This window comes from Lepidochelys olivacea, assembly GCF_965140295.1.
Source record: "Lepidochelys olivacea isolate rLepOli2 genome assembly, chromosome: 27".
In the NCBI taxonomy this organism is placed as follows: domain Eukaryota; kingdom Metazoa; phylum Chordata; order Testudines; family Cheloniidae; genus Lepidochelys; species Lepidochelys olivacea.
In genome coordinates this window covers 13,811,449-13,835,924 of record NC_140437.1, presented here as the reverse complement: position 1 = coordinate 13,835,924, position 24,476 = coordinate 13,811,449, and the positions used below count along the sequence as shown (strand labels likewise).

The 24,476-nt window shown below is 50.2% G+C and overlaps 1 protein-coding gene across 7 annotated transcripts; it reads left to right on the top strand.

Moving 5' to 3' along the window:
* Nucleotides 1–4,146: 4,146 nt before the first annotated feature.
* SNX11 (sorting nexin 11) lies at nt 4,147–24,046 on the top strand. 7 transcript variants are annotated; one of them, XM_084615766.1, is made up of 9 exons: nt 4,153–4,239; nt 13,342–13,809; nt 13,964–14,074; nt 17,283–17,334; nt 17,895–17,981; nt 19,049–19,149; nt 19,679–19,777; nt 20,141–20,353; nt 22,737–24,046. In XM_084615766.1, exons 4-9 carry the CDS (start codon nt 17,311–17,313, stop codon nt 22,864–22,866), a joined length of 654 nt encoding a protein of 217 aa, XP_084471892.1. In that variant the 5' UTR covers nt 4,153–4,239; nt 13,342–13,809; nt 13,964–14,074; nt 17,283–17,310; the 3' UTR covers nt 22,867–24,046. The 7 variants fall into 7 exon arrangements, with proteins under 7 accessions (XP_084471893.1, XP_084471892.1, XP_084471889.1 ...); XM_084615763.1 differs by having other exon boundaries at nt 13,293–13,809; XM_084615765.1 differs by lacking the exon at nt 13,342–13,809.
* Nucleotides 24,047–24,476: the final 430 nt, after the last annotated feature.

The following is a 24,476-nucleotide window of genomic DNA, read 5'->3' as shown; positions in this document are numbered from 1 at the left end:
GAGCGCACCGCGCCTGCGCGGCGACCCCCCGCCTCCCGCGGCACGATGGGACGTGAAGTTCCCCGTGGACTACAGCTCCCAGCAGGCTCTGCGGCGAACCTTTCGCCGCGCTGCCTGCTGGGTGTGGTAGTCCGGGGCGGGGCTTGGACAAGCCTTGGGACTACAACACCCCCTTGCTCACCTTGCACAACCAACGGGACCCGAGCGAGGCAGTGCAGCACAAGAGCCCGCCCGCAGCGCACACTGTGTTGCCAACTCTTCCCTTTTTAAATAGCATGGGGTCAAAATTAATGACCACAAAAGCCTTCAAAGGAATATTTCAGGATTCAAGCCAAACTCTTAACTAGTAGAGGTCATGAGATTTTCTTAAAGCTCTAGCTCCAGGAGGCAGGTGATTAGGGGAGAATCAGATTTAATTCAGAAAGGAAATTTCTACCTTCATGGTTAGGAAGAATAGTGCGAAAACATGACCCCGTAAGAACACAGGAATCGCCAGAGTGGATCAGACTCAAGGCCTATTTAGCCCACATCCTGTCTCTGACAGTGGCTGGTACAAGATGCTTCAGAGAAAGGTGTAAGAATAGTCCAGCAGGCAGTTATGGGACTGTCTTCCTCTTACGTAGATCTCATCCTGATCTCTAATAGTTAGAGATTGATTTAGCTGAAGCATAAGGTTTAATATCCCTTCAAAACTGTATTGTAATTAATTATGACACTGCATATCCTTGACACCTATTTAAACAGCCAGTCTCTTTTTATATCTTGTTACATTTTTGGCCTCAGTATCTTTCTGTGGTAACAAGTTTCACATTTTTATCACGCTTGGTTGAAAAAGAATTTCCTTTCATTGGTTTTGAATTTCCCACCTTTTAGTTTAATTGAATGCCCCCTTATTCTTGTATTACGAGACAGGGAAATAGAAGTTCTCAACCAACCTTCTGTATACTAAAAAGCCCCCAAAGACTCAAACCAGAATGCAAACAAAAAAAGACCATGGCATTTATTAATTTATTTTTTATTTTTTGTTTTAAAGCTAATCACATGAGTTTTAGGGGCCTGACTCATGATTTTGGAAAGCTTGAGGTGGCCAATACTACTACAGCACACCACAGGTCACTAAGATGTAAAACTGCACCACGCTCCATATAATGAGAACACATTGAGCGTGTGAGATCACACTGACTAATATGCTACAATACAGCGTGCTACACTGTAATACAACACCATGCGCTACACAATAGTGCTTCTGTACTGCAGAGTATGCTATAGCACGTTACACAATGACAATACACCACAAAACCATACAATGCAATGTAATACAGCACAACCATAACCCAACACACTATTCACTATAAAACAGTGGAAAACAAAAAGAAAAGGAGGACTTGTGGCACCTTAGAGACTAACCAATTTATTTGAGCATAAGCTTTCGTGAGCTACAGCTCACTTCATCGGATGCATACTGTGGAAAGTGTAGAAGATCTTATTATATACACACAAAGCAAGAAAAAATACCTCCTCCCACTCCACTCTCCTGCTGGTAATAAAGTGATCACTCTCCTTACAATGTGGAAAACAATACACTGATACAACACCCTATGACACCCAACAGCCACTGTTACCTGGGCAAAAAATGCCCCAGGAGCTTCAATGCCAATGTATTCCCCTGCCATTGCATTATTTAACTCTGGAGAGATCTTTGAGATACACTTTGTAGGAGAGACACAATGGGGCCTGGTGATACCATGCATGTCCAGAAAGGCCTGGGACCTACCTGCATGTATGGGACTGATTTGTATTTCCAGAACTCAGTGAAATGGGTCAGGTTTACCAAAGCTTAATAGCACTGTCAGGTGGCAGGGATACGGACTCACTAGATTTCAGAGTAACAGCCGTGTTAGTCTGTATTCGCAAAAAGAAAAGGAGTACTTGTGGCACCTTAGAAACTAACCAATATATTTGAGCATAAGCTTTCGTGAGCTACAGCTTTAGAGGCTCCTGTTACAGGGTCTGACTCCAACATGCCTGGAGCATCCGGTCTTCAACACTTTGCTTCTCTCAGTGGATTGTTTTTATTGGTTAAAGCAAATGAAGTGAGCTGTAGCTCACGAAAGCTTATGCTCAAATAAATTGGTTAGTCTCTAAGGTGCCACAAGTACTCCTGTTCTTTTTGTGAAACAGGAAAGAAAGTGGTCATGGCACCAACCATGTGTGAGGTGCAGGAGGACTGCTTACCCAAGTCAAGGAAAAGAGAGGGAGCTCCTTTTTGTTCCCTTCACTTTAAGCCCTGTAGTTTTGTTTTCTGAGCCTTTAGAAAAGGCATGCATCCAATGAAGTGAGTTGTAGCTCACGAAAGCTTATGCTTAAATAAATTGGTTCGGCTCTAAGGTGCCACAAGTACTCCTTTTCTTTTTGCGAATACAGACTAACAGGGCTGTTACTCTGAAACCTGAGCCTTTAGGGTTCATCCAGGTCACATTTTCAAGCTTATCTCTGAAGTCAGGAGGGCTAGGAATTGACTTTTGTTTTAAATGAAAGCTGAGATTCCCTTCCCACCTAATCACTTGACTCCAGAAAAACATCAAATGGCATGAGAATCATCATGACAAAAGAATGGGAGTTGGCAACACCTCCTGTGTCCAAAAGCCCCACCCGGCTAAGTGGCAAAGGACTTGGTGAAACAGGAGGAGATTATAAGGTGGACATAGGGGTGGGGAAGGTTGAAGGGCTGCTGTCCTCTTGTGATATGCAATGTTGTTGTAGCCATGTTGGTCCCAGGATTTTAGAGAGACAAGGTGGGGGAGATAATAGCTTCTGACGGTGAAAGAGACAAGCTTTCAAGTTCCCCAGTGCTCTTCTTCAGGTCTGGGAAATGGAAGGTACAAGGTGGAATAGATATTTGGGTTTGAATAGAGACAGGGAAATAGATTCAATATGTGTAATGACCCAGCCACTCCCAAAGTTAAGTATCCTCACACCTTCTTGTCAACTGTCTAAATGGGCCATCTTGATTATCACTACAAAAGTTTTTTTCTCCTGCTGATAATAGCTCATCTTAACTAATTAGCCTCTCACAGTTTGTATGACAACTTCCAACTTATCTGTATCTATCTTCTTACCATATGTTCCATTCTATGCATCCGATGAAGTGGGCTGTAGCCCACAAAAGCTTATGCTCTTAACACATTTGTTAGTCTCTAAGGTGCCACATTTTTCAGAGTAACAGCCGTGTTAGTCTGTATTCGCAAAAAGAAAAGGAGTACTTGTGGCACCTTAGAGACTAACCAATTTATTAGAGCATAAGCTTTCGTGAGCTACAGCTCGCTTCATCAGATGCATATCGTGGAAACTGCAGCAGACTTTAAATATACACAGAGAATATGAATATGCATCTGAGGAAGTGAGCTGTAGCTCACGAAAGCTCATGCTCTAATAAATTGGTTAGTCTCTAAGGTGCCACAAGTCCTCCTTTTCTTTTAAGGTGCCACAAGCACTCCTGTTCTTTTTGCGGATACAGACTAACACGGCTGCTACTCTGAACCCTAGCAAAATTATGAATTTCAGCTCCCAGGCACGTCTTTTGAAGGTACTGCTCAGGTTTCCTTTCCTGACTGTAACCCCCTGTGAAGAGAGCACTATGTGGATGGGCGAGCTTTTCCCCTTGACATAGCTGTTGTCTCCATGTGCGCCAAAGCTGGTCTCTCTTACCAGCGGATGTTGGTCCAACGGAAAGATCTTACCTCACCCACCTTGTCCTCTTGTGAGGCTGTTGTATATACAGGGCACCAGGTGACCTCCACAAATAGGTGCATAGGTCAGATTCTGCCTCTTCCTCAGGGTGAGGACCTTCCAACACACCCAGACCCCAGTCTCGCCTATGCTCTCTTCCCCCCCCCCCCATCTCTCTCTCTCCCCCTGTCCTTCCCTCCTTTCTTTCTCTTCCTCCTCTTCACACTGTCTTCTTAGCCTCTTTTTTGTTTGCACCAGCCTCTTTCTTTCTTTCCCTTTTCTCATTCTATTCTTTCTCACTTTCATCCTAGTTTCTTCCTTCCTCCTCGCCAGCCTATCTACAGGGTGGGGTGGGTGACGTCCTGCCTAGGAGTAGAACTACATCTCCCATCCTGCCCCTGGCTCCACCGGAAGGAGCCCGGGAGCTCGGCTATAAGGGAACGGGAGCCGAGCCCCTCCGCTCTTAAAGGGGCCGCGCCGGCACTGGCGACCGCTGTCCTGGGGGAAGAGGTGAGGATTCGGCGCAGGGGGCGGTCTGCGAAGGGTGGGGGTGAGTGTTGGGGGGCGGGGGGAGCCACGTCCAAAGTGTGGGGGGGAATTGGGTAGGGGGGGAACCATGTCCAAGGTGGGGAGGGGAGGGAGCCATACCCAAAGGTGGGGGGGGGGAAGCGAGGGGGCAATGGGGAGGGAACCATGTCGGGGGGGGGAAGGAGAAGAGAGGGTGAAATGGGGAGGGAACCATGTCGGGGGGGGGGGAAGGAGAAGAGAGGGTGAAATGGGGAGGGGAGGGAACCATGTCGGGGGAGGGGGGGAAGGAGAAGAGAGGGTGAAATGGGGAGGGGAGGGGAGGGAACCATGTCGGGGGAGGGGGGGAAGGAGAAGAGAGGGTGAAATGGGGAGGGGAGGGAACCATGTCGGGGGAGGGGGGGGAAGGAGAAGAGAGGGTGAAATGGGGAGGGGAGGGGAGGGAACCATGTCGGGGGAGGGGGGGAAGGAGAAGAGAGGGTGAAATGGGGAGGGGAGGGGAGGGAACCATGTCGGGGGAGGGGGGGAAGGAGAAGAGAGGGTGAAATGGGGAGGGGAGGGGAGGGAACCATGTCGGGGGAGGGGGGGAAGGAGAAGAGAGGGTGAAATGGGGAGGGGAGGGGAGGGAACCATGTCGGGGGAGGGGGGGAAGGAGAAGAGAGGGTGAAATGGGGAGGGGAGGGGAGGGAACCATGTCGGGGGAGGGGGGGAAGGAGAAGAGAGGGTGAAATGGGGAGGGGAGGGGAGGGAACCATGTCGGGGGAGGGGGGAAGGAGAAGAGAGGGTGAAATGGGGAGGGGAGGGAACCATGTCGGGGGGGGGGGAAGGAGAAGAGAGGGTGAAATGGAGAGGAGAGGGGAGGGAACCATGTCGGGGGGGGGAGAAGGAGAAGAGAGGGTGAAATGGAGAGGAGAGGGGAGGGAACCATGTCGGGGGGGGGGGGGGAAGGAGAAGAGAGGGTGAAATGGGGAGGGGAGGGAACCATGTCCGAAGAGAGGGGGCATTGGGTAGGGGAGGGAACCACCATGTTCAAAGGGGCGGGGGAGAGGGGTGGATTGTTCTCTTTCCAAAGGGGCGGGGGCATCTCTCAAATTCTGCAGCTGGCCTGGAATGTAGCCCCCACCCTGCCCCGTAGCTGGTCAGCTGAGGGCTGAGACTGCCCACGGGCCTCTCTGGGCGTAGGGTAGGCAGCGTATATAAATAGAACCCAAGCCACACAAATAGAAAGGAGGCCAGTTAGAGACACTGTGTTACTGTACCAATGCAACATATTGTCATTGCTCCTGTTGTGACTCATGGGGAGTAATTGCTTGGCTCTGCCTATGAAACCCACTCCATGGGCCCCTGCTACTTCCCTGCCCATAGCATTGCCAGGAGATAAGTCTACCAGGGCTGCTAAAATTTCAGCCTGCTAAACAGGATAGCCGGGTGAGTGGAGTCCTGGATGTTGCATTGAAATAATAGAATGTATATAATGCTTTCAGATAGAAACCGCCTTCTCGGTTCTCGTCCACGTCAACTGCAAATATATGTAAAAAAACCCAGTATTATAGTAACTTTTGGGTGCTTTTTTTTTAAAGCACAGGTTACGGGGTTTTGTATGGGGCAAGTCTGAGGACAGATTCTAAAAGAGCTCAGTATGTTGGTTGCTGACCTTTTGGAAATGTGGGTGAAATCCTGAAGTGATTTCAAATTCCACTGAAGTCAATGGTAAACCTCCAATTTCAATGCAGTTAGGACACGAGCGAGAGAGAGAGAGAGAGAGAGAGTGTCAGTCAGTCACAATTAGCACTTCTGAAAGCCTGGACCTTAGTTTAGGTGCTTAAACGAGAGCTGAGCTCTTCTGAAAACCTAGTTCCAACTGTAAGAAGTGTTGAGCCCTGTAAGTTCTGGCCCTGGATGTCTAGATGGATGTGGGCAGTGGAGGGATCAGTCTAGGGTTCCTTCACTAGAAGGGAGAGTCAAAGGAGAGTAAAGTCTGTCTTTGAAATCTACACAGTTTAAAAGAGAATCCTGTGCAAAATAGCTTCATCTAAAGATGACCTGCACAAGGAGGAATGAAACTGGATTTGTTCCCTTCTTTCCCTGCAAAGCCAACCCAAAAGATTTTCCCTGGCAATCTAGGTCTTCTCTAGCTCTTAACCTGGAAGTCTCTGTGCTGACTGGAGTCTTGATACCCCAGTAACCAAGATTACTGGTGTGGATTTCTAGACAGATGAGGCTAAGACCTGCACGCGGTGTGAAGAAAGAGAGAGTGCTGGTGGCGGTCACGTTTTTATTCAGACCGTTAAAAAACCCCAAGGATTTTGAAACATTTACTCAACAAACACTTGGGAGGAAAGCACATCCTGTAAAATAATGAGGAAGAAGAGGATGAGCATCCCCAAGGAGACATTTGAGTCATCTAGGAACTTCTCCAGCAAAAGAGGCAAACCAGTGTTCCTTATTTTTAAGGCAAAAATAAGTCACTTTTAAATTTTTCAGGGGCGTGGAGCTGACTTTTTATACTTCACAACAAAAACGAAGGCCTAGCCTATATTCAAGGGTGCACTACTTGAATTTTAAATCAGTTTAAATACTGCCTTAGCTAAACCTAGTGAAGACACCCCTAATCAGCATGGTCACCCACAATTGTTTAAAAATCATGAGTCAGTCATGAGATCAGGTTAAAAATTATGAGATTCAGAGAATAAATATTGGGTTTTTTATTTGGCTTCTGGTTTTTGTCTCTGTAAGGGTCCTATTTTAAAGCATTTTTTCCACAACCATGAGGGCTGGGAACTTTTACAAAAAATTAAAGCTCAAACTGTCACGTGACTCCAGGAGCTGGGTCTTTAAGAAAAATTCCAAATATCACAAGATTTGGCACCTCTGTTTCATGCAAATTAAAGATGGCAAGGAATCCAGTTAAGCTAAATCTACATAAACCAGGTTAAGATAATCCAATTTGAACTTTGCTTCTATAAATTTAAGTGTGTTCTGGTGCAATTTTGAATAGAGACATGACTCAAAGTTGCAATCCAACTTTCTTTGTAGATTGCCTTTAAACATATAAAAATGCATTGGCAGTGTCTGAGACCGAAATTTTTCAGCCTTTGGAACCTTAAAGCGAAACTGACTACAAACAAAACTGAAAGCTATGCATCCGATGAAGTGAGCTGTAGCTCACGAAAGCTTATGCTCAAATAAACTGGTTAGTCTCTAAGGTGCCACAAGTCCTCCTTTTCTTTTTGCGAATACAGACTAACACAGCTGCTACTCTGAAACCTATTTCATTTATTTTCCTTGTCCAAGGTGACAAATGCACCTCCTAACTCCCCCCACCCCCTGAAAAATCCACCAAACAATAAAGAGCAGAGTGACAAATTGGGTATTTTAATTCACTTCTAATTTAAGAGGTTCTAGATTTTTTAAAAAAGCATGTTTTTAAGCATTTTTAGGTTGAATCTGTCTCTTTAAACACAGTTGCAGCAAAAACTGGTTTCTGCGCCATGTAAGCTAGAGTTTTTGTAATGCAGCCACCAGGGGCTTTTTGTGTGGCCACAGCCTCCTGGATGGTGATGGGCAGGGGGGCAAAGCACTGGTCCCTGCCCCCTTCTGGAGCCCCACAAACATTGTAGGAGCAGATGATCAGTGGGAGTTCTCCACCTTCCTGGGGGTGGGGTGGGACTCAGGCTTCATCCCTGGGGTGGTGGATGGCAGGCTCTGGCCCTGTGGCGGTGGGCTCGTTCCCCCAGCAACAGGGCTTCATGCTCTGGCCCCAGGCTCATCCCCCACCATCGCCCTGACCCCTCCTGCCTCCTCTAGCCCTCCAATAGACCCCCAATCGCCATTGCACCCTCCCGCCTCCCTACCCATCTCCCCATCCAGGGCTTAATTTTCCCCCAGCTTGCCAGGGCTCAGTAAGTCTGCTGTGAAAAGTAATAACACATATCACTTTTCACTTAGCAGCCTTACTAGCCAGCAAGTCTAAAGAAAAAGAAAATCAACCAAAAGAGCAAAGCACCTTATTTGTGTTTCTATTCTGCTTAGGTCCAGTAAAGAATAGAGACAACTGTAGATAATTTTGTCTGCCCAAAAAAAATACATAAATAAATTACAATGATTTGGACATGTATAGGTGCATATTTATTTGTTTTTTCTAAAGTTAGTTAAGTATTTTAGGAAAAATTGCCAGAGTGGCCACCAGAAAGAGTTGGTGGCCATACTCTGAAGCCACCAAAAATTTTCTTGTGAGAACCCCGGTCTAAGCAGTCTGTTGTAGATGAGTCCAAATAGGGATAAATCCATGCTTAAAATCAATGTTTCTGGCTGTTCAAAGTGCTGTTCCACAGCCAATGACGACTGGGGTTAAGATCCTATCTACACTGTGAATATAACATTGTCTTCTGATTGTGCACATAGGGTCTCAGAGGCACTGTCGGGTATTTCCTGATCTCTAACGTACAAGGGAGCACCAGACAGAAGCACGTTCCTTAAAGCCGTTAGGCAGGGGGTCTTAAGGAATATCAGAGGAAATGCAAAGGCTAAAGCTCATAGTAACCAGGTCTTCAAAGGCAATTCCGAGAGGTCCAGATTCACTGTGCAGAGTGACACGAAAGGTCTCTCTCTCCCTTCTTGCCTCTTCTAATGTCTTGAAAATTATTCTGGAATAAGGTAGGGTATTGATTTCAAATAGATTAACTTTCCTGATTAACTCCATGTGTGACTACTCCAGAACAGCGTTTCTCAAATGCAGCCACCAGGGGCTTTTCTTGCAGCCATGGCCTTCTGGGTGGTTATTGGGGTGGGGGGGGGGGAAAACAATGGTCCCTCTCTGGAGACACACAAGCTGGAGGAGCAGGCAGTCAATGAGTTTCCCACCTTCCCGGGGTGCTGGAGTTGGCTTCAGCCCTGGGGTTGCAGGCTCCAGCCATGGGACTTTGGGCTCTGTTCCTCGAGCTCGCCACCCCTCTCATCACCTCTGGCCCCCGCTGCCCCCCCTAGTGCCCCATTGCTCCTGGCTCCCGCTGCTTCCGTACCCACCTCTCCATCCAGGGCTCAATTTGTCCCTAGGATTGCCAGGGCTGAGTAAGATTGCTGTGAAGAGTGATATTTGTGTGTGTGTTAATATCACTTTTCACAGCAGACTTAGTAGCTAGCAAGTCTAAAAAAAAAAAAAGCCACCCAAAAAGCAAAAGAAACAAGAAAAAATACAAGAACGTGCAAAGCACCTTATTTGTTTTTCTATTCTGTTTAGCTCCAGTAAAGAATAGAGACAACTGTACATTATTTTTATTATTGAGTCTGCAAAAAAACCCAACTCCTTCCTAAATTAATTACAATGATTTGGATATGAATATGTGCATATCATTTGTTTTTCCTAAAGTTAATTAAGTATTTTAGGAAAAATTGTCAGAGCGGCAAAATTTGTTGTGAGAACCCCTGCAGAATAAGAGTAAGACTGCTTTATTCTGAACCAGAGCGTAATCCATTGCTGATTCAGATAGTATCAACATATGGAGTAAATCAGAAATCACCTCCCATGTAGACGAGTCCTAAATATCTGTCTTGATCCTCCCTCACTCTTATTTCTCAGGCTCCTGGCTGATTTGGGCACATGAGCTAGGCTGTGTCCTCTCTGCCATTCAGTTGCTGGAAAATTGAATTCTTCTTCCTTCCAATTCTGTGCCATTCCATTAGGCACATTTTGATTCTCCTCTTCCCCTTCTGTGTGTTTCTAACCTAGCTAAGCCAACAGGAGGTCAGACTAGATGATCATGATGGTCCCTTCTGGCCTTATGAGATTATGAGAACAGGGCTGATGCTTTTAAACTACTTTATGTGTGCAATACTGTTAACCATACATCTCTGGGGAGGAGAGGGAACATAGGGGATAAGCCATCTGGTGCCGGTTCTATTGTCTGAGCACCTTCCATTACTGCATTAAGTGCTGTGACTAACATCTCTCGTGTGTGTGTGTGTGGCCTGTTCTTTCTCTCATCCTCTCCCTCGGGGGAGAACTGTGGATGCAGGGCCTTGTTTGTTCCGATGGCCCGCACTCAAAATTGGGGCCATATTTCCAGACCTACTGCACACCCAGCAGCTCCCATTGTAGTATCTAGGTGCTGAGCATTTCTGGAAATTTGGCCCTCACTTAGGGACCTAAATGGAACGAGCCTGGTAAATTAGGAATAGGTGGAAGGGGACTTTTCCTGCGTGAGGGAAGCTTTCAGTTTGGGTAGCCTGACACAAAGCGCAAGGTGGGTGGGGGTGAGGGAATATCTTTCATTGGACCAACTTCTGTTGGTGAGAGAGATGAGTTTTCCAGCTTAGTCTATGGCTACACTACGCAGCTTTTAGTGACACGGCTGTGGTGTGAAGTGAAGTGGCCTAACGCCTCTCCAGTCATGGGATGGGGGAAGAAGCAGGGGGGCGGGGGAGCGGGTTTTAGAGATTGTTATAGTGAGCATCCAGTGGCTATTCAGTTCATGATTTTTAGTATCTAGCAAAGTTATGGATTTAAGCCCCCAGGCTCATCTTTTGAGAGTGTTGTGCAGGTTTCCTTTGAGGATGAGGACTGAGAGGTCAGATATGGAGTGATCACTTTGTGAAAAGTGTTCATAGAATCATAGAATATCAGGGTTGGAAGGGACCCCAGAAGGTCAACTAGTCCAACCCCCTGCTCAAAGCAGGACCAATTCCCAGTTAAATCATCCCAGCCAGGGCTTTGTCAAGCCTGACCTTAAAAACCTCTAAGGAAGGAGATTCTACCACCTCCCTTGTCATCCACAAGTGACAGTGTTTTAGTCATGTATGATTTTTTTTTTTTTTCTGTGCGAGTTCATTCGCAAGCATAGTGATTCTAGGTTCACCCACTTAGTTGTTGCTGGAGTATTTAGCACTGGAGGCGGTGTACCATGTGTTGTGATAGGCATATGTGGGATCCAGGGATCTTGCAAGGTGTGTTGTGAGGAGTGTTGATCGTTGTAACAGTGGAGATATGTCTACAGGTTTCGCATCTGTTGTTCTGGTGAGATCTGGTGCTGCTTCGAGTTGGTGAGCCCTAGTGTGTGGGGAGCTTGCTTCTGATGATGATTGTGGAGAGGTTGGGGGCGTGTTTTGAAGGCCAGAAGAGGGGTTCAGGAGGGATTTTTTTTGTAGATGTGGTTCCCATTGAGTATAGGTTGTAATTGTTTGACAATACCCAGTATGGGTTCCAGTGTTAGTGGTAGGTGACAGATAGGGTTGTGTGGTTGGAGTGAGTTTTATTTCTGTATTGAAGCAGGTTCAGGGCATTGGAGTGGCACGTTCCAAAATAAAGAACGAGGAGGACTTGTGGCCCCTTAGAGACTAACCCATTTATTTCAGCATAAGCTTTCGTGGGCTAAAGTCCACTTCATCAGATGCATGTAGTGGAAAATGCAGTAGGAAGATATAGATACAGAGACCATGAAAAAATGGGGGTTGCCATACCAGCTCTAACGAGACCAATCGATTAAGGTGGGCTGTTATCCACAGAAGAAAAACTTTTGTAGTGATGATCAGGGTGGCCCATTTCAAACAGTTGACAAGAAGGTGTGAGTAACAGTAGGGGGAAAATAATACTAAAATTAGTTGGTGTAATCGCTCCTCCACTCCCAGTCTTTATTTCAAGCCTAATTTAATGGTGTCCAGTTTGCAGATTAATTGCAGTTCTGCTGTTTCTCATTGGAGTCTGTTTTTGAAGTTTTTGTTGTTGAATAATTGCGACTTTTAGGTCTGTAATTGAGTGTCCAGGGAAGTTGAAGTGTTCTCCGACTGGTTTTGAATGTTATAATTCTTGAGATCTGATTTGTGTCCATTTATTCTTTTGCATAGAGACTGTCCGGTTTGGCCAATGTACATGGCAGAGGGGCATTGCTGGCACATATCACATTGATAGATGTGCAGGTGAACGAGCCTCTGATAGCGTGGCTGATCTGATTGGGTCCTATGATGGTGACCCTTGAATAGACATGTGGACAGAGTTGGGTTCCTGGGTTAGTGTGTTTGTTGTGCGGTGTGTGGTTACTGGTGAGTATTTGCTTCAGGTTGGGGGGCTGTCTGTAAGCGAGGACTGGTCTGTCTCCCAAGGTCTGTAAGAGTGAAGGACTGTCCTTCAGGATAGGTTGTAGATCCTTGATGATGCACTGGAGATGTTTTAGTTGGGGGCTAAAGGTGATGGCTAGTGGTGTTCTGTTACTTTCTTTGTTGGGCCTGTCCTGTAGTAGGTGACTTCTGGGTACTCTTCTGGCTCTGTCAGTCTGTTACTTCACTTCAGCAGGTGGGTATTGTAGTTGTAAGAACACTTGATAGAGATTTTGTAGGTGTTTCTCTGTCTGAGAGGTTGGAGCAAATGCAGTTGTATCTTAGAGCTTGGCTGTAGACAATGGATCATGTGGTGTGGTCTGGGTGAAAGCTGGAGGCATGTAGGTAGGCATAGCGGTCAGTAGGTTTCTGGTATAGGGTGGTGGTTATGTGACCATCGGTTATTAGCACTGTAGTGTCCAGGAAGTGGGTCTCTTGTGTGGACTGGCCCAAGTTGAGGTTGATGGTGGGATGGAAATTGTTGAAATCATGGTGGAATTCCTTAAGGGCTTCTTTCCATGGGTTCAGATGATGATGATGTCATCAATATAGCGCAAGTAGAGTAGGGGCGTTAGGAGATGAGAGCTGAAGAAGCGTTGTTCTAAGTCAGCCATAAAAATGTTGGCATCCTGTGGGGCCATGCGGGTACCATAGCAGCGCCGCTGACGTGAAGGTATACATAGTCCCCAAAAGTGATCACATTCATGTTCCAGAATGTGATCTACTTCTCTGGCGGAGTGTCCTTGTTTGGTGTCTTTCTCTCACCAACAGAAGTTGGCTCAATAAAAGATATTCCCATACCCACCTTGAAGGTGTTAAAGTGTGTATCCTGGATTTCCCCCCCTTATGACAGGAGAGGTGTAAATGGGTCACTTCACCTTGAATGGTCTCTTGAAATATATGCTAACTTCCTACAGTATGCTAAATAATCTGTTCCACCTTGTATTTAGCTGTGACGCTGAGTACACTTCCTGGACCTCGTGTCTCTCTCGCCAACAGAAACTGGTCCAATAGAAGATATTACCTCACCTACCCTGTCTCACTCATATTCTGGGAGCAACATGGCTACAACAACACTGCATACAAAGCCATAAATCCATCCCTCAAAAACAGTCTACAAACAATCAAGCTGGAAGAGGTGAAGCCAGGATGCCCTGGGCAGGCTCAGCCCTCCAGCTGCCCCAATGAGTGACCCAGATGTGTCTGCAATATATAAAGCAAGCTGAACTGGTTTAAGAACCTTGTCTCTGAAATCTGCAGGGTCCCACTGGCTGGACGATTGCCACCATTTGTTGTTGTATCTGTTTCTCTTCAAACTATTGAGAGTGAAAGCTAATTATGTTGTAGAACAGGTATTGCAAACAGCTTAAGTCAGAAGCATTTAATGGTGCATCAGATCAACTGATGCCATCCAGTACAACTTGGAATTACTGAAGGGATGCAGTAAAGGAAGTGGTTTGTATGACGGTACTGTGCTAATATTTCTGCTATGTAACTTAATTGCTAAAGCTTGGTGACTAATAATACACGGGTCTCCTTTGGCTCCTCTTATTCAGGGCTTACCAAATACTTTACAAAGGTAAATTAACCCTGTGCTGGGTGTTGCTATCTGTGTTTACAGCACCATGGAGTCTGGTTTCTGATGGGCTCCTGTGTACGACCACAGCACAAATGACGAATATAATTACAAATGGGGGAAGGTGAGGCACAAGGGTTCTGCTGCTTGCTCCAGGTGAGTCAGTGCATCAGAAGAGCTAGAAATAGAGGCGCAGTCTCTTGCTCTAACCACTAGATGACACTGCCTCCACTGTATAGCTTATCAAGACAACTTGGGAGGCTGGCTTTTTGGATTCCACCACACAGGTTAAAGTGTAATCCTTCCTCAGGTTCCATTGGTGTTGGCAAAACAGGATATTGAAGCAAATAAGTTGTGATAAGACTGAAAACTGGGGGTAGGGGGGCTGTAAAGCTTCAGAAGATGGGATCTCTGTTTGCCCCTTTTTTTGCCACAATCTCATCCATGTGATCACAAGAACTAGTTTCAGAGTAACAGCCGTGTTAGTCTGTATTTGCAAAAAGAAAAGGAGTACTTATGGCACCTTAGAGACTAACCAATTTATTTGAGCATGAGCTTTCGTGAGCTACAGCTCACTTCATCGGATGCAGTGAGCTGTAGCTCACGAAAGCTCATGCTCAAATAAATTGGTTAGTCTCTAAGGTGCCACAAGTCCTCCTTTTCTTTTCACAAGAACTAGGAGTCACCAAATGACATTAACAGGCAGCAGATTTAAAACAAACAAAAGGAAGTATTTTTTCCACACAACGCAGTGTCAGCCTGTGGAACTGCTTGCCAGAGGATGTTGTGAAGGTCAAGACTATAACAGGGTTCAAAAAAGAACTAAATAAATTAACGGAGAATAGATCCATCATTGGCTATTAGCCAGGATGGGCAGGGATGGTGTCCCTAACCTCTGTTTGCCAGAAGCTGGGAATCGGCGATAGGGGATGGATCACTTGATGATTCCCTGGTCTGTTCATTCCCTCTGGGGCACCTGGCACTGGCCACTGTCGGAAGGCAGGATACTGGGCTGGATGGACCTTTGGTCTGACCCAGTATGGCCGTTCTTATGTTTGCTAGGCTGGGTTGAGATTTTATTATGGTGAACTGCAAAAATCAATCAAGTTCCCAGCATGGGGAGTGAATGAAAGTTGCAGCTGTTTTAAGAGGATAACTTCCTCTGAGGTCTAGCAAAAGCTGAGACCATCTTCAGCCATCCTCTTGTGCACGTACACATTCAGGACCTAATGAATCCAAAGGGCAGGCTTACATTTCTCTGCCTGCAGGGCTGGTCTTGAAACCGCCAAAAATGTATGGAGAACTGGGTGGAACTTACCTGTCCTTTCGACTGATCTCTCTCGGTTTTTGAAGAACTGAACTAACGTCCTGTCTGATCACCAATTATTTCTTACGCTGCGTATTACCGCAGCACCCGGGACATCATTGTGTTAGGCAAAGTACAAACACAGAGGAAAAAAGGCTGTTTCTGGCTAGAAATGTAACCTAGCTGTAAAGGAAGACTGGCTGGCAGAAGTACCAGTTACCTTGGAGGGGAAATATCCTTCCCACTCCTTGGCACAGGTTGAAAATCTAGTGAGGCTGATTCAACCCTCCACCTTTCCAAGGTAGAGTAACAGAGTCCACACAGGCTCTTTGAACTAGACCTTAAAAGCAGGGGTCCTCTCTGCCCTGCGTGGCCAAAGATCTTGGGTCACCCTTCCTGTGAAAGGGCCTTTGCTTAAAACAACCTCTGTGACTGTTGCGCTGTACAGCAGCTGGCTACCATTTCCCCCCCCGCTCCCCCCCCAGAGCTGGCCGCATTTTAGTGGCGCCATGCACAGAGAGATCGGAAAGTGCTCTGGGATGAGAGGTGCTACACAGGTAAAATGTTCTCATAAGAACATAAGAGTGGCCCTACTGGGTCAGACCAAAGGTCCATCTAGTCCAGTATCCTGTCTTCCAACAGTGGACAGTGCCAGGTGCCCCCGAGGGAATGAACAGGACAGATAATCAAGTGATCCATCCCCTGTCGCTCATTCCCAGCTTCTGGCAAACAGAGGCTAGGGACACCATTCCTGACCATCCTGCCTAACAACCATTGATGGACCTCCATGGATTTATCTAGTTCTTTTTTGAACCCTGTTATGGTCTTGGCCTTCACAACATCCTCTGGCAAGGAGTTCCACAGGTTGACTGAGCTTAACAACAGTTTTCGAATGGTTGCTACGGGCCAGCTGTAGGTCTCCTGAGCCACAGTGGGTGCTATTGCTTATCCAGACACAAGCTTCCTTACAACATGTGGGAGCATGGCCTCTGGATCCCTGCTGGGCTGGGACGCTCAGACCTGAACCTGGCTCTCTCTCTGAGGGGGAAGGCTGAGCATCGCCGCTAGGATAGCCTCTCCGAGGACCTGTCTTCCCGTACCGCTCTAGCGCTTCAGTGAAGACGCTCATTGGCCGATGGGAGAGCTTCTGTTGGCGCGGTTAATCCCTCTCCCGGAGAGGTGGTGGCTACGTTGGCGGGAGAAGCTCTCCCGTCGCCACGGCGCTGTCCACACGGGGGTTAGGTTGGTATAACGACGTCGCTCGGGTTGTTTATTTTTCACACCCCCTGGGTGAGGCGCTGAAGCCGACGTAGGTCTGTAGCGTAGAGCTGGCCGGAGTTGTAGCCTTTCTGATGCAGTACTCGGGTTATGGTGGGGGAACTCCCTTTGCAGGAGATCAGCACCTTTGTTGGCTGAGCTTGTGAGGCCGGGCGCTCAATCTGATGGCCTCCGTCTGTACTCCGGTAACTTCTGAACGTGGCATCTGATCAATTCCACATGGTTCTAGGCATCCATGGGGGGAACCATATTGATTTGGAGGCTGTACAGAGCCCTTGTCAACCCTTTAGCAGATGCACAGCTTCAAGACTTCTGCAAATGGGCTGTAGATCAAAGAACTAGTTGATGGCACCCATTACCGCCTTTCAGTAGAACGCCACCCCTGTCTCCGCTCTGCCTGCCCTCCCAATGGGTTAGCACCTTGACACCCTGAATGACTAATCTCCCAGACACAAGAGAAGTAACAATGGTGGGGGAAGGGGACGGGCACATGGAGGTGAGGAATGGAGGACCCTGGCATGGGGGGAAGCAGAAGAAGGGTGCACACAGCTGTGGGGCAAAACAGGGGGAAAATGGGGTACCCTGGTGTAGGGGGAGGGGGTACAGAATCTCTAGCAGGGGGGAGATTGGGGGACCCTGGTGTGGAGAGTAAGAAGGACTGGGAAGGGGGGCATCACCTTCAACTGAACATGTGAGCCTGTAATGAGTCCAGGCACACGTGTAGCTTAGGATCATCTCTGCTTCGTCTAACTGAGGGTCTGTTTGTTTTCATCTGGACAGATGCTTCCCTCTGGGCTCTGGCTGTAGGATGTTGGAGAATCAAGAGCAAGAAGTAAGGCTCTCCCGAGTTTCTGCCGTTTCCTGTTCCATGTTTGGGGGGCTGGCAGGTTGGGGGGATGTATGGAGCCTTTGAATTCAGTCAAAGATTGAACCCTAGTGTGAGCACCTTAATGCTAGCAAAGCGGGAGGTACACATACGGGGAAGAGGTGGGCAGCCCTTAGCTGGTACCCAGGGGGATAACGTAAAGTGTTTTACAGGGTCAGGTGGGGGGATTAGTCAGAGTGGTCAGGGCAGGCGCTGTCTGCTTAGCATGGCAGCAGCAGTGTGGGCCTTTAAGGGTAGGATGGGGTGGGAGGATTATAGTTTGGGGGAATCACTGGGTAGAACGAACCTCAGAGTATGGCTGGGACACTTCCCCATCAAAGTCTGGTGCTGCTGAGGTCAGTACCCAGCCTTTCAAAGGCAGCACCGCTTGCCTGTTCCTGCCACTTGCAGACCTTGCCACCAGCTGTGGGTTACAGCTGGGTGACAGGAAGTCAGGGACAGGCTGTTCGGGATGGGGCCATTGTGAACATCTCCTTGGAGTTCGGCAACAGGTTCTCTGCCCTCAGGAGCTGACCACGGTGCGTGTTCAGGACCCTCGGCTCCAGAACGAAGGCTCCTGGAATTCCTACGTGGATTATAAAATCTTCCTCCATGTAAGTGCAGAGCGGCTCCGGGGGGGGACATAGGAATGGAGCTGAGCAGCACAGGCCTGCCTGACGCGGCACCATGCTGTCACCTCTCCCCCGTGAAAAGGTGTAAAACGCCACATTCCAATCTGGCACCACTTTGCAGCCGTGTCTGAGACGGTGCAGGGTGCTGGCCAATCGGAGCCCCAGGGCCGCTGCACTCCAACTAATTCAAATCCCAGCATGGTCCACTCAGCCCCTTCGGCAGGATTCAGGTCTGGGGAGCTTGCTTAGCCCTGTACAGTGCTTTAACTAGTTGATCTTTAGATCATCTCTGACTCCTACCCATGAGGAAAGCCATCTCTGCAGGCCCCTATCTAGATTAGTAGCCCTCAACCAGGGATCCGGGGCCCCCGGGGGGGGGGGGTCACGAGCAGGTTTCCGGGGGCCCAGGGCAGAAAGCTAAAGCCCCGCCACATGGGGCTGAAGCCTGGGGCCCTGAACCCTGCTACCCGGGGCTGAAACTGAAGCCTGAACAACTTAGCTTTGCAAGGCCCCCTGTGGTGAGGGTCTCCGGGCAATTGTCCTGCTTGCTGCCCCCTAACGCCTGCCCTGGCTTTTATATGCAGAAAACCAGTTGTGGCACAGCTGGGCCGTGGAGCTTTTAAAGCATGTTGCAGGGCCTCACAAAGGAAAAGGTGGAGAGCCCCTGATGTAGGGAATTAAATGATCCCTAGCCCCTTGGTGTCGGAGCAGGTTCCAGCAGTGAGTTGGGGTCATGATTGGGGTCATGATTAGAGCCATTCCAGGCTCTCAGCTCCATGTTCAGGCCATGACACCATGCTGTCCCCCAACTCGTTTGCACGTAAAGTCCTGTTGCTTCTCCTGACATCAAAAGATTGGCTTGGACCCTCCGCTTGCAACTTAATACCATGTTCTGGTTCAGATCAGAACGTTCCCCTGGGAGCACAGGACAGCAGGACCTTATGGGAAGAATGAGCTGGCATTGAAGGGCGATCTGACCCCACACCCCTGGGGCATCTTACAGGGAGCTGCCTCTGATCTTTCCCTTCCTCCCGCGTCTCGTTTCACAGACCAACAGCAAGGCCTTTACTGCCAAGACCTCGTGCGTGCGCAGACGGTACCGTGAGTTCGTGTGGCTGAGGAAGCAGCTCCAGAAAAACGCTGGCTTAGTGTGAGTGTGAAATTCCTCCTGTGCCTCCCTGATGCCAGATGCCAACTTCCCCTTAGCACAGAGGTGCTGGGTATCCTGACCCTCCGTAGGATAAGGCACTGTAGGCAGAAGAGAGCGGGGGAAATAGAAACTGGCCCAAAAGGTTGGCTGCACCCACAGATTCTAAGTCAGGTGAGCTGGGTTCTAGTAACTGTGACCGGGGGCCAGTCATGTGGCGTGAGCGAGTGCCCAGCACCAAAGTAGATGCCTAAACAAAGGCCTTGAACTCGGCACCCAAAGCGCTCACCCCGCTGGGCAACCTCTCGCTTGCAGGGGATGGAAGGGTGTCTAAAGCTCCAGCTGTGGAAATGCTGGCTGTTCCTGGGCCCAGGATCTCTACAATCGCCCAAGGTTGGCGGTGGGAGAAAACGTGCAAACGGCAAGAGCACAAGGCTGGCTCCGAGCCGCTTTTCCCACCAGGTCCGTCCCATGGCACCTTGTTCCGTCTCTGGATACCGAGCCGTTTCCTTCCTCTGCTCTGTTCCCTCAGGCCTGTCCCGGAGCTGCCAGGGAAATCCACCTTCTTTGCAGGCAGCACCGATGAGTTCATTGAGAAACGGAGACAGGGGCTCCAGCAGTTCCTGGAGAAGTGAGTGGAAGGGATGCAGCTCTCCCACACGGCTCGCTTGGTGCCTAAAATGGGTTGGGGCAAGGGCTATTTCGCTCCAAAGCCCTGCTTCCCAGGAGGAAAGAAGACTGCCTAACTGCTCCGTTCCCCCAGGCTTGAGGGTGGTGGTGGTCTGGAGTCAGAGAAGAGTGTTCCCACTAGAGAGCCTGAGCTGGGAGAGGGTAATGTTAGTTTTTGGGGGGGGGGGAGCAGGAAAATGCTCCCTATCCTCTTCAGCAGGATCCTCCCCTGCCCTTGCTGTCTACCAGCCCCTGTGGCTGGTACGCAGGCCTGGGGGACTATACCGCATTCTGCATTGTCCCCTCACTTCCTGTCTCTCTCCAGGGTGGTGCAGAACGTGGTCCTCCTGTCAGACAGCCAGTTGCATCTCTTCCTGCAGAGCCAGCTGTCGGTGCCAGAGATCGAGGCATGCATGCAGGGCCAGAGCCCCCTGACCGTCACGGACGCCATCCTCCGCTACGCCATGTCTAACTGCGGCTGGGTGCAGGAAGAAGACACCCGCCCTGCGCTCGGGGCTAGGGCAGAACTCCACGGCAGGTACTGGGAGCCATCTGAGGGGCTTGCTGGCAGTGAGACCGATAGCTGGAACTAGGCTAAGAATCAAGCCCCTTTCCATGTTTGGAGCTGGAGATCAGTTGGAACCTGGCTCTGCCCTCTCCAGACAAGGCAGTGGCTATGGGCCTTACCGCAACTTAGCCACTGCATCAGCTGTTGTGACCAAGTGGGGTCTAATGTGCTTGGTATGATCCTCCCAAAGAACACACCACATCCAAATAGGGACGTGGCTTTAATTCACACAATCCCCAGCCCCCATCTGCTCCTGAGCGCCCCAGGACTCGTCACGGCCTGCTTGGAGGATTTCTCCCCGCCGTGCTCCATCTGCCCGGAAGGAGCAGTCCAGAGTCCCATCGCTGCTCTGTGCTCACCAGGGGCCTCTGGCGCATCCTTTCATCAGGAGCAAAGGTTTGGCGCTCTGGAGTGATGGGGGCCGCATATCCGAAGGGCTCAGCTCCCCTTTGGGCACCAAAACAATCACACGCCGCTTTCCTGATGCTCCCTGTGTTGAATGCGGAGCCCGCACCTGACTCATCTAATACCCACTTCCCTTGGCCTTTCCCCTACTGCACAGCCGGGCTCGCACATCCTGGTTTAGGCCCAAGGCAAACCCAGACCGTATCCTGAGCAACTCAGACTGGCACGGGTGAGGAATGATGGTCATTCTCCAGTGGCAAAGCTGCCTTGTGGCTGACGTGGCTCTGCCCGGGGGGAGTCGCCTCCACCTTCCTTGCTGGAGGGGAGGGATCCTGTGACCCGAGCACCCTCTGGGAGGGGAGGGATCCTGGAAGGGGAAAGGACACCACCAGACAAGCTCCTGCGCGTCCCCACCCGTGGCCCCAGTGGTAATCTTGTAACAGGAGAAGCGTCTCGTGCTCAGGATTTGTACCAATTTCCATTACTCAGTGAGTCGGTTTCTGCAGCCTGCCAGCTGCCCCTCTCCTCTAGGGGGGAGTCGTTGGGTCAGGGAGCTGGTAGTTGGTGCAGGATTGGGATCCTGCATGGCCTGTGGTCCTCACCCTCAGCCCCTCTACTGCAGCACCAAGAGTAGAATCTCTCTAAGCCTCCTGTGTGATGTGGGGGGAGCCACCCCCTCACCTCTGAGCAACCATTTAATAGAGAAGTGCTGTCGTGCGGCCTCTTGCAAGACCTCAAGGCACCTGTCCCCAGGGTATGGCGGTGCTGAGAATACTTTGTATTCCGCTGCCCTCCGAGCACAGAGGCTCCTATGCACCAGCAGCTGTGCAAAATCCTAGTTCCTGGAGGAGTGGAGATGCGTTTCTCACCCTGGCAAACCGGAAGGGAGGTGAATAGAGCCATGACAAGATCGTCGTGCCTAGGCTCCTTGAACATCTGCTGTAAGCCACTGTGGAGGCAAATGAATCCAGCTGCATTGCTTGTGTGTTCCCTTGCCAATTAACCAAATTCTTTAATTGGTGCTGGGTCCCCCCCACCAGTTAGGAAGACCCTGGGGTGGGCTCAGTCCAGGCCTAGCTGAGATTCCTTGTGTCCCTGTGCTCCTCCGGGGGGATCAGTTTCTGGCTCGGAATATCAAGCCTCTCACTCTTGGTTTTAAATAGCAGGAGAGGAGGTGTGGGCGGGCTGCAGCCCAAGACTCATTTTTAAGAGAGCCCCCGCCCCGGTTTAACGAAGGGTTTGGAATGGGCGCGGTGAGCTGGGCTGACGGGTAGGTATCCATGCAGCTCGGCAGGCTAGATGCTTCGCCGGCTCAGCTGCCCGTGCTCTAAGCCCCTCTCTGGCAACACCTGTCCTGGCCGCACCATGGGATTCACCCATCTCTTTCCCCTCCCCTCCCCTCTTCGCAGAGGGCTCTGTGCTGTTTTCGGTGGATGGGGCACCTGGAAGCGGAGGAGGGTGCAGGGGCGTGCGGAGCTGGAGGAGAGGAGCTGCTGGCTGGCTGAGCAAGTTGCACCTGTCCTCCTCCTTGGGCCAGCTGCGGAAGAGGCCCCCGTGGAAGCCTGGAGAAGCGGCTGCAGGCAGATGGGGGCAGGTGGCTGAAAGGAAGCCGCCTGCTGCTCTCTCCCCGCTCCGTGGGAGCACTTGGGCAGAGGTGGATCTGGAGTAGGGCAACTTTCCCAGCCCCCCCGCTGCTCCTCCCAGGATTGCTGGGGTCGGGGGCCAGGCTTCAGAGCACTCGGGTCCTCATGCTGCTGTCAGCTTGGCCCCAGCACTCACAGGAGCCGGGGGTAGGGTGGAACGAGCGAGGTGCTCACACAACTTCTCTGCCAGTGGCTCACTGCTGTTACACGGGGCAGGGTGCTTGTGCAGCTCTGGACAGCTGGGGCGGTGCATCTTGCCTTGAACCCCTCTTCCTTCCTGACTTTCTTGTGCCTTCTCTCCGTAGCTGCGCTGGTCTCGGAAGCCCCCCTGTTCGGAGCTGCCTGAAACCCCCTTCGTGCTGGAGCGACTTCGGCCTGGAAGACAACCACTCGGATAGCCTGGATTCTCCCACGAAGCAGCCGGAGACGGAATAAGCAGCACAAACGATCTTGTACGCCCTGTCTGGGAGCAGCGGCTCTTGCTCTGCGGAGAGCTGAGGAGGGCAGCTGAGTGGCTCCCATTGGTGCAGGATTGGGACCCTGCATGGCATGTGGTCCTCACCTTCAGCCCCTCTACTCCCAGAAGCTTGTGGCCACTTCCTGCCGCCTCTGGACGGTCCTCTTATAAGGCAGGTGCTGGGTGAATACACAGCTGAGCTGTACGAAAAGGGAACCAGTGCTTAGTAGAACCTAAGTTTGTTACTCCCCAGGGCTGTGTCATGCTCTTGTGGGGGGACCTGTGTGTATTAGGGATGGGGGCTGTTTGAAAACAAAAGCCAGCTCCCTTGATCTTGGCTTGATCCTCCGTCCCCTTGGAGCTGGGTCATGGAGGCGGATGCTCATCTGTGCAGAGATCCTCCAGGAGAGAGGTTGTCTGGATCCCTGGGCTGAGCTGCTGTCCCTCCTTGTCCAACAGATCAGGCAGCTGTCCCAGCAATGCCCAGGGAATTCTCGTTCTTAGAACTAGAATTCAGTCTTGGTAGCATTCCCCTCTGAAAAACCACCGGCCACGTAGGCACGAGCGGTGCTCCTTTGCACATCCGAGAGCCACATTTAAACAGCTGCTGAGCCGGAAGCCCACATGCTGGGTATGGATACCACCTCCACACCTGGGTACTCCTAGCCCGGCTCGGCCTGCAGGCTGCGTGCAGCTGGAATGAGCCAATGAGCTTTCCCTAGGGGCTCTATATTGCAGGATTGATTCCTCCATTGCAGCAGGGGTGGGGGAATGTGTTGTGGTGGGACAATGAGGCCAGAAGGTTTTGTTTGTGCTCCCCTTTTGTGTGGGACACCCCTCAAGCTGGGCTTTCTTGCAGGAGAACAACCCTTTTGGCTAGCACAGACCTGCCTAACGGCTCAGAGGGCAAAGGGGAAGGGCAAAGGGTGGTGATCCCTGTAGCCAGCCATAAGGGAGCAGAACCGAAGAAAGAATCCCTTAGTAAAGAATGGGCAATCCCACGCTGCAGCTTCCACCAGGGCCTCTCTGCTTTCAGCCCATCAGGTCCATTTACTCTGCTGCTCCCTGTATCTTTCCACCAGCCCGTCGTCTGGCATTGTCCTGGCTCAGAAGGCAGAGCTGAGGTGCTCTGGCCTGCAATAAATGTGAAGCATGTGAGCTACTGGGTGCTGGTGATTTACATCTGGTGGAGAATGGGGCTGATGTATCTTAAGCAATAGGCTTGGGGCAGGGTAAGATGCCATCAGAGACCATCCCTGCGTCTGTCGCACTGGGCACTAGATTGTGACAGCTGATTAGTGTCCAATTGCAGCTGTGTGTGTGGGGGCAGGGGGGCGAAAGGGCTTTTCCTCCAGGCTGGGCTCCCCAAATAATACATCCCTGCTAGGGCATCTTTCACTCAAGGCTCCTACAGGGCCGGACAAACGGGCCTCGGTATTATCCTCCGTCTCTGCAGGGCGAGAGAACCTGCTTCTCTCGGGCTCCGTGGGGCGCTTGGTCAGGAGACCCAGCCCGAGCTGGCTTTAGTACTGCTGAAAGGGGATGGAGCGGCGTGGCCGGGGAGCAGAGGGGCTTGGTTTCTGGGGCA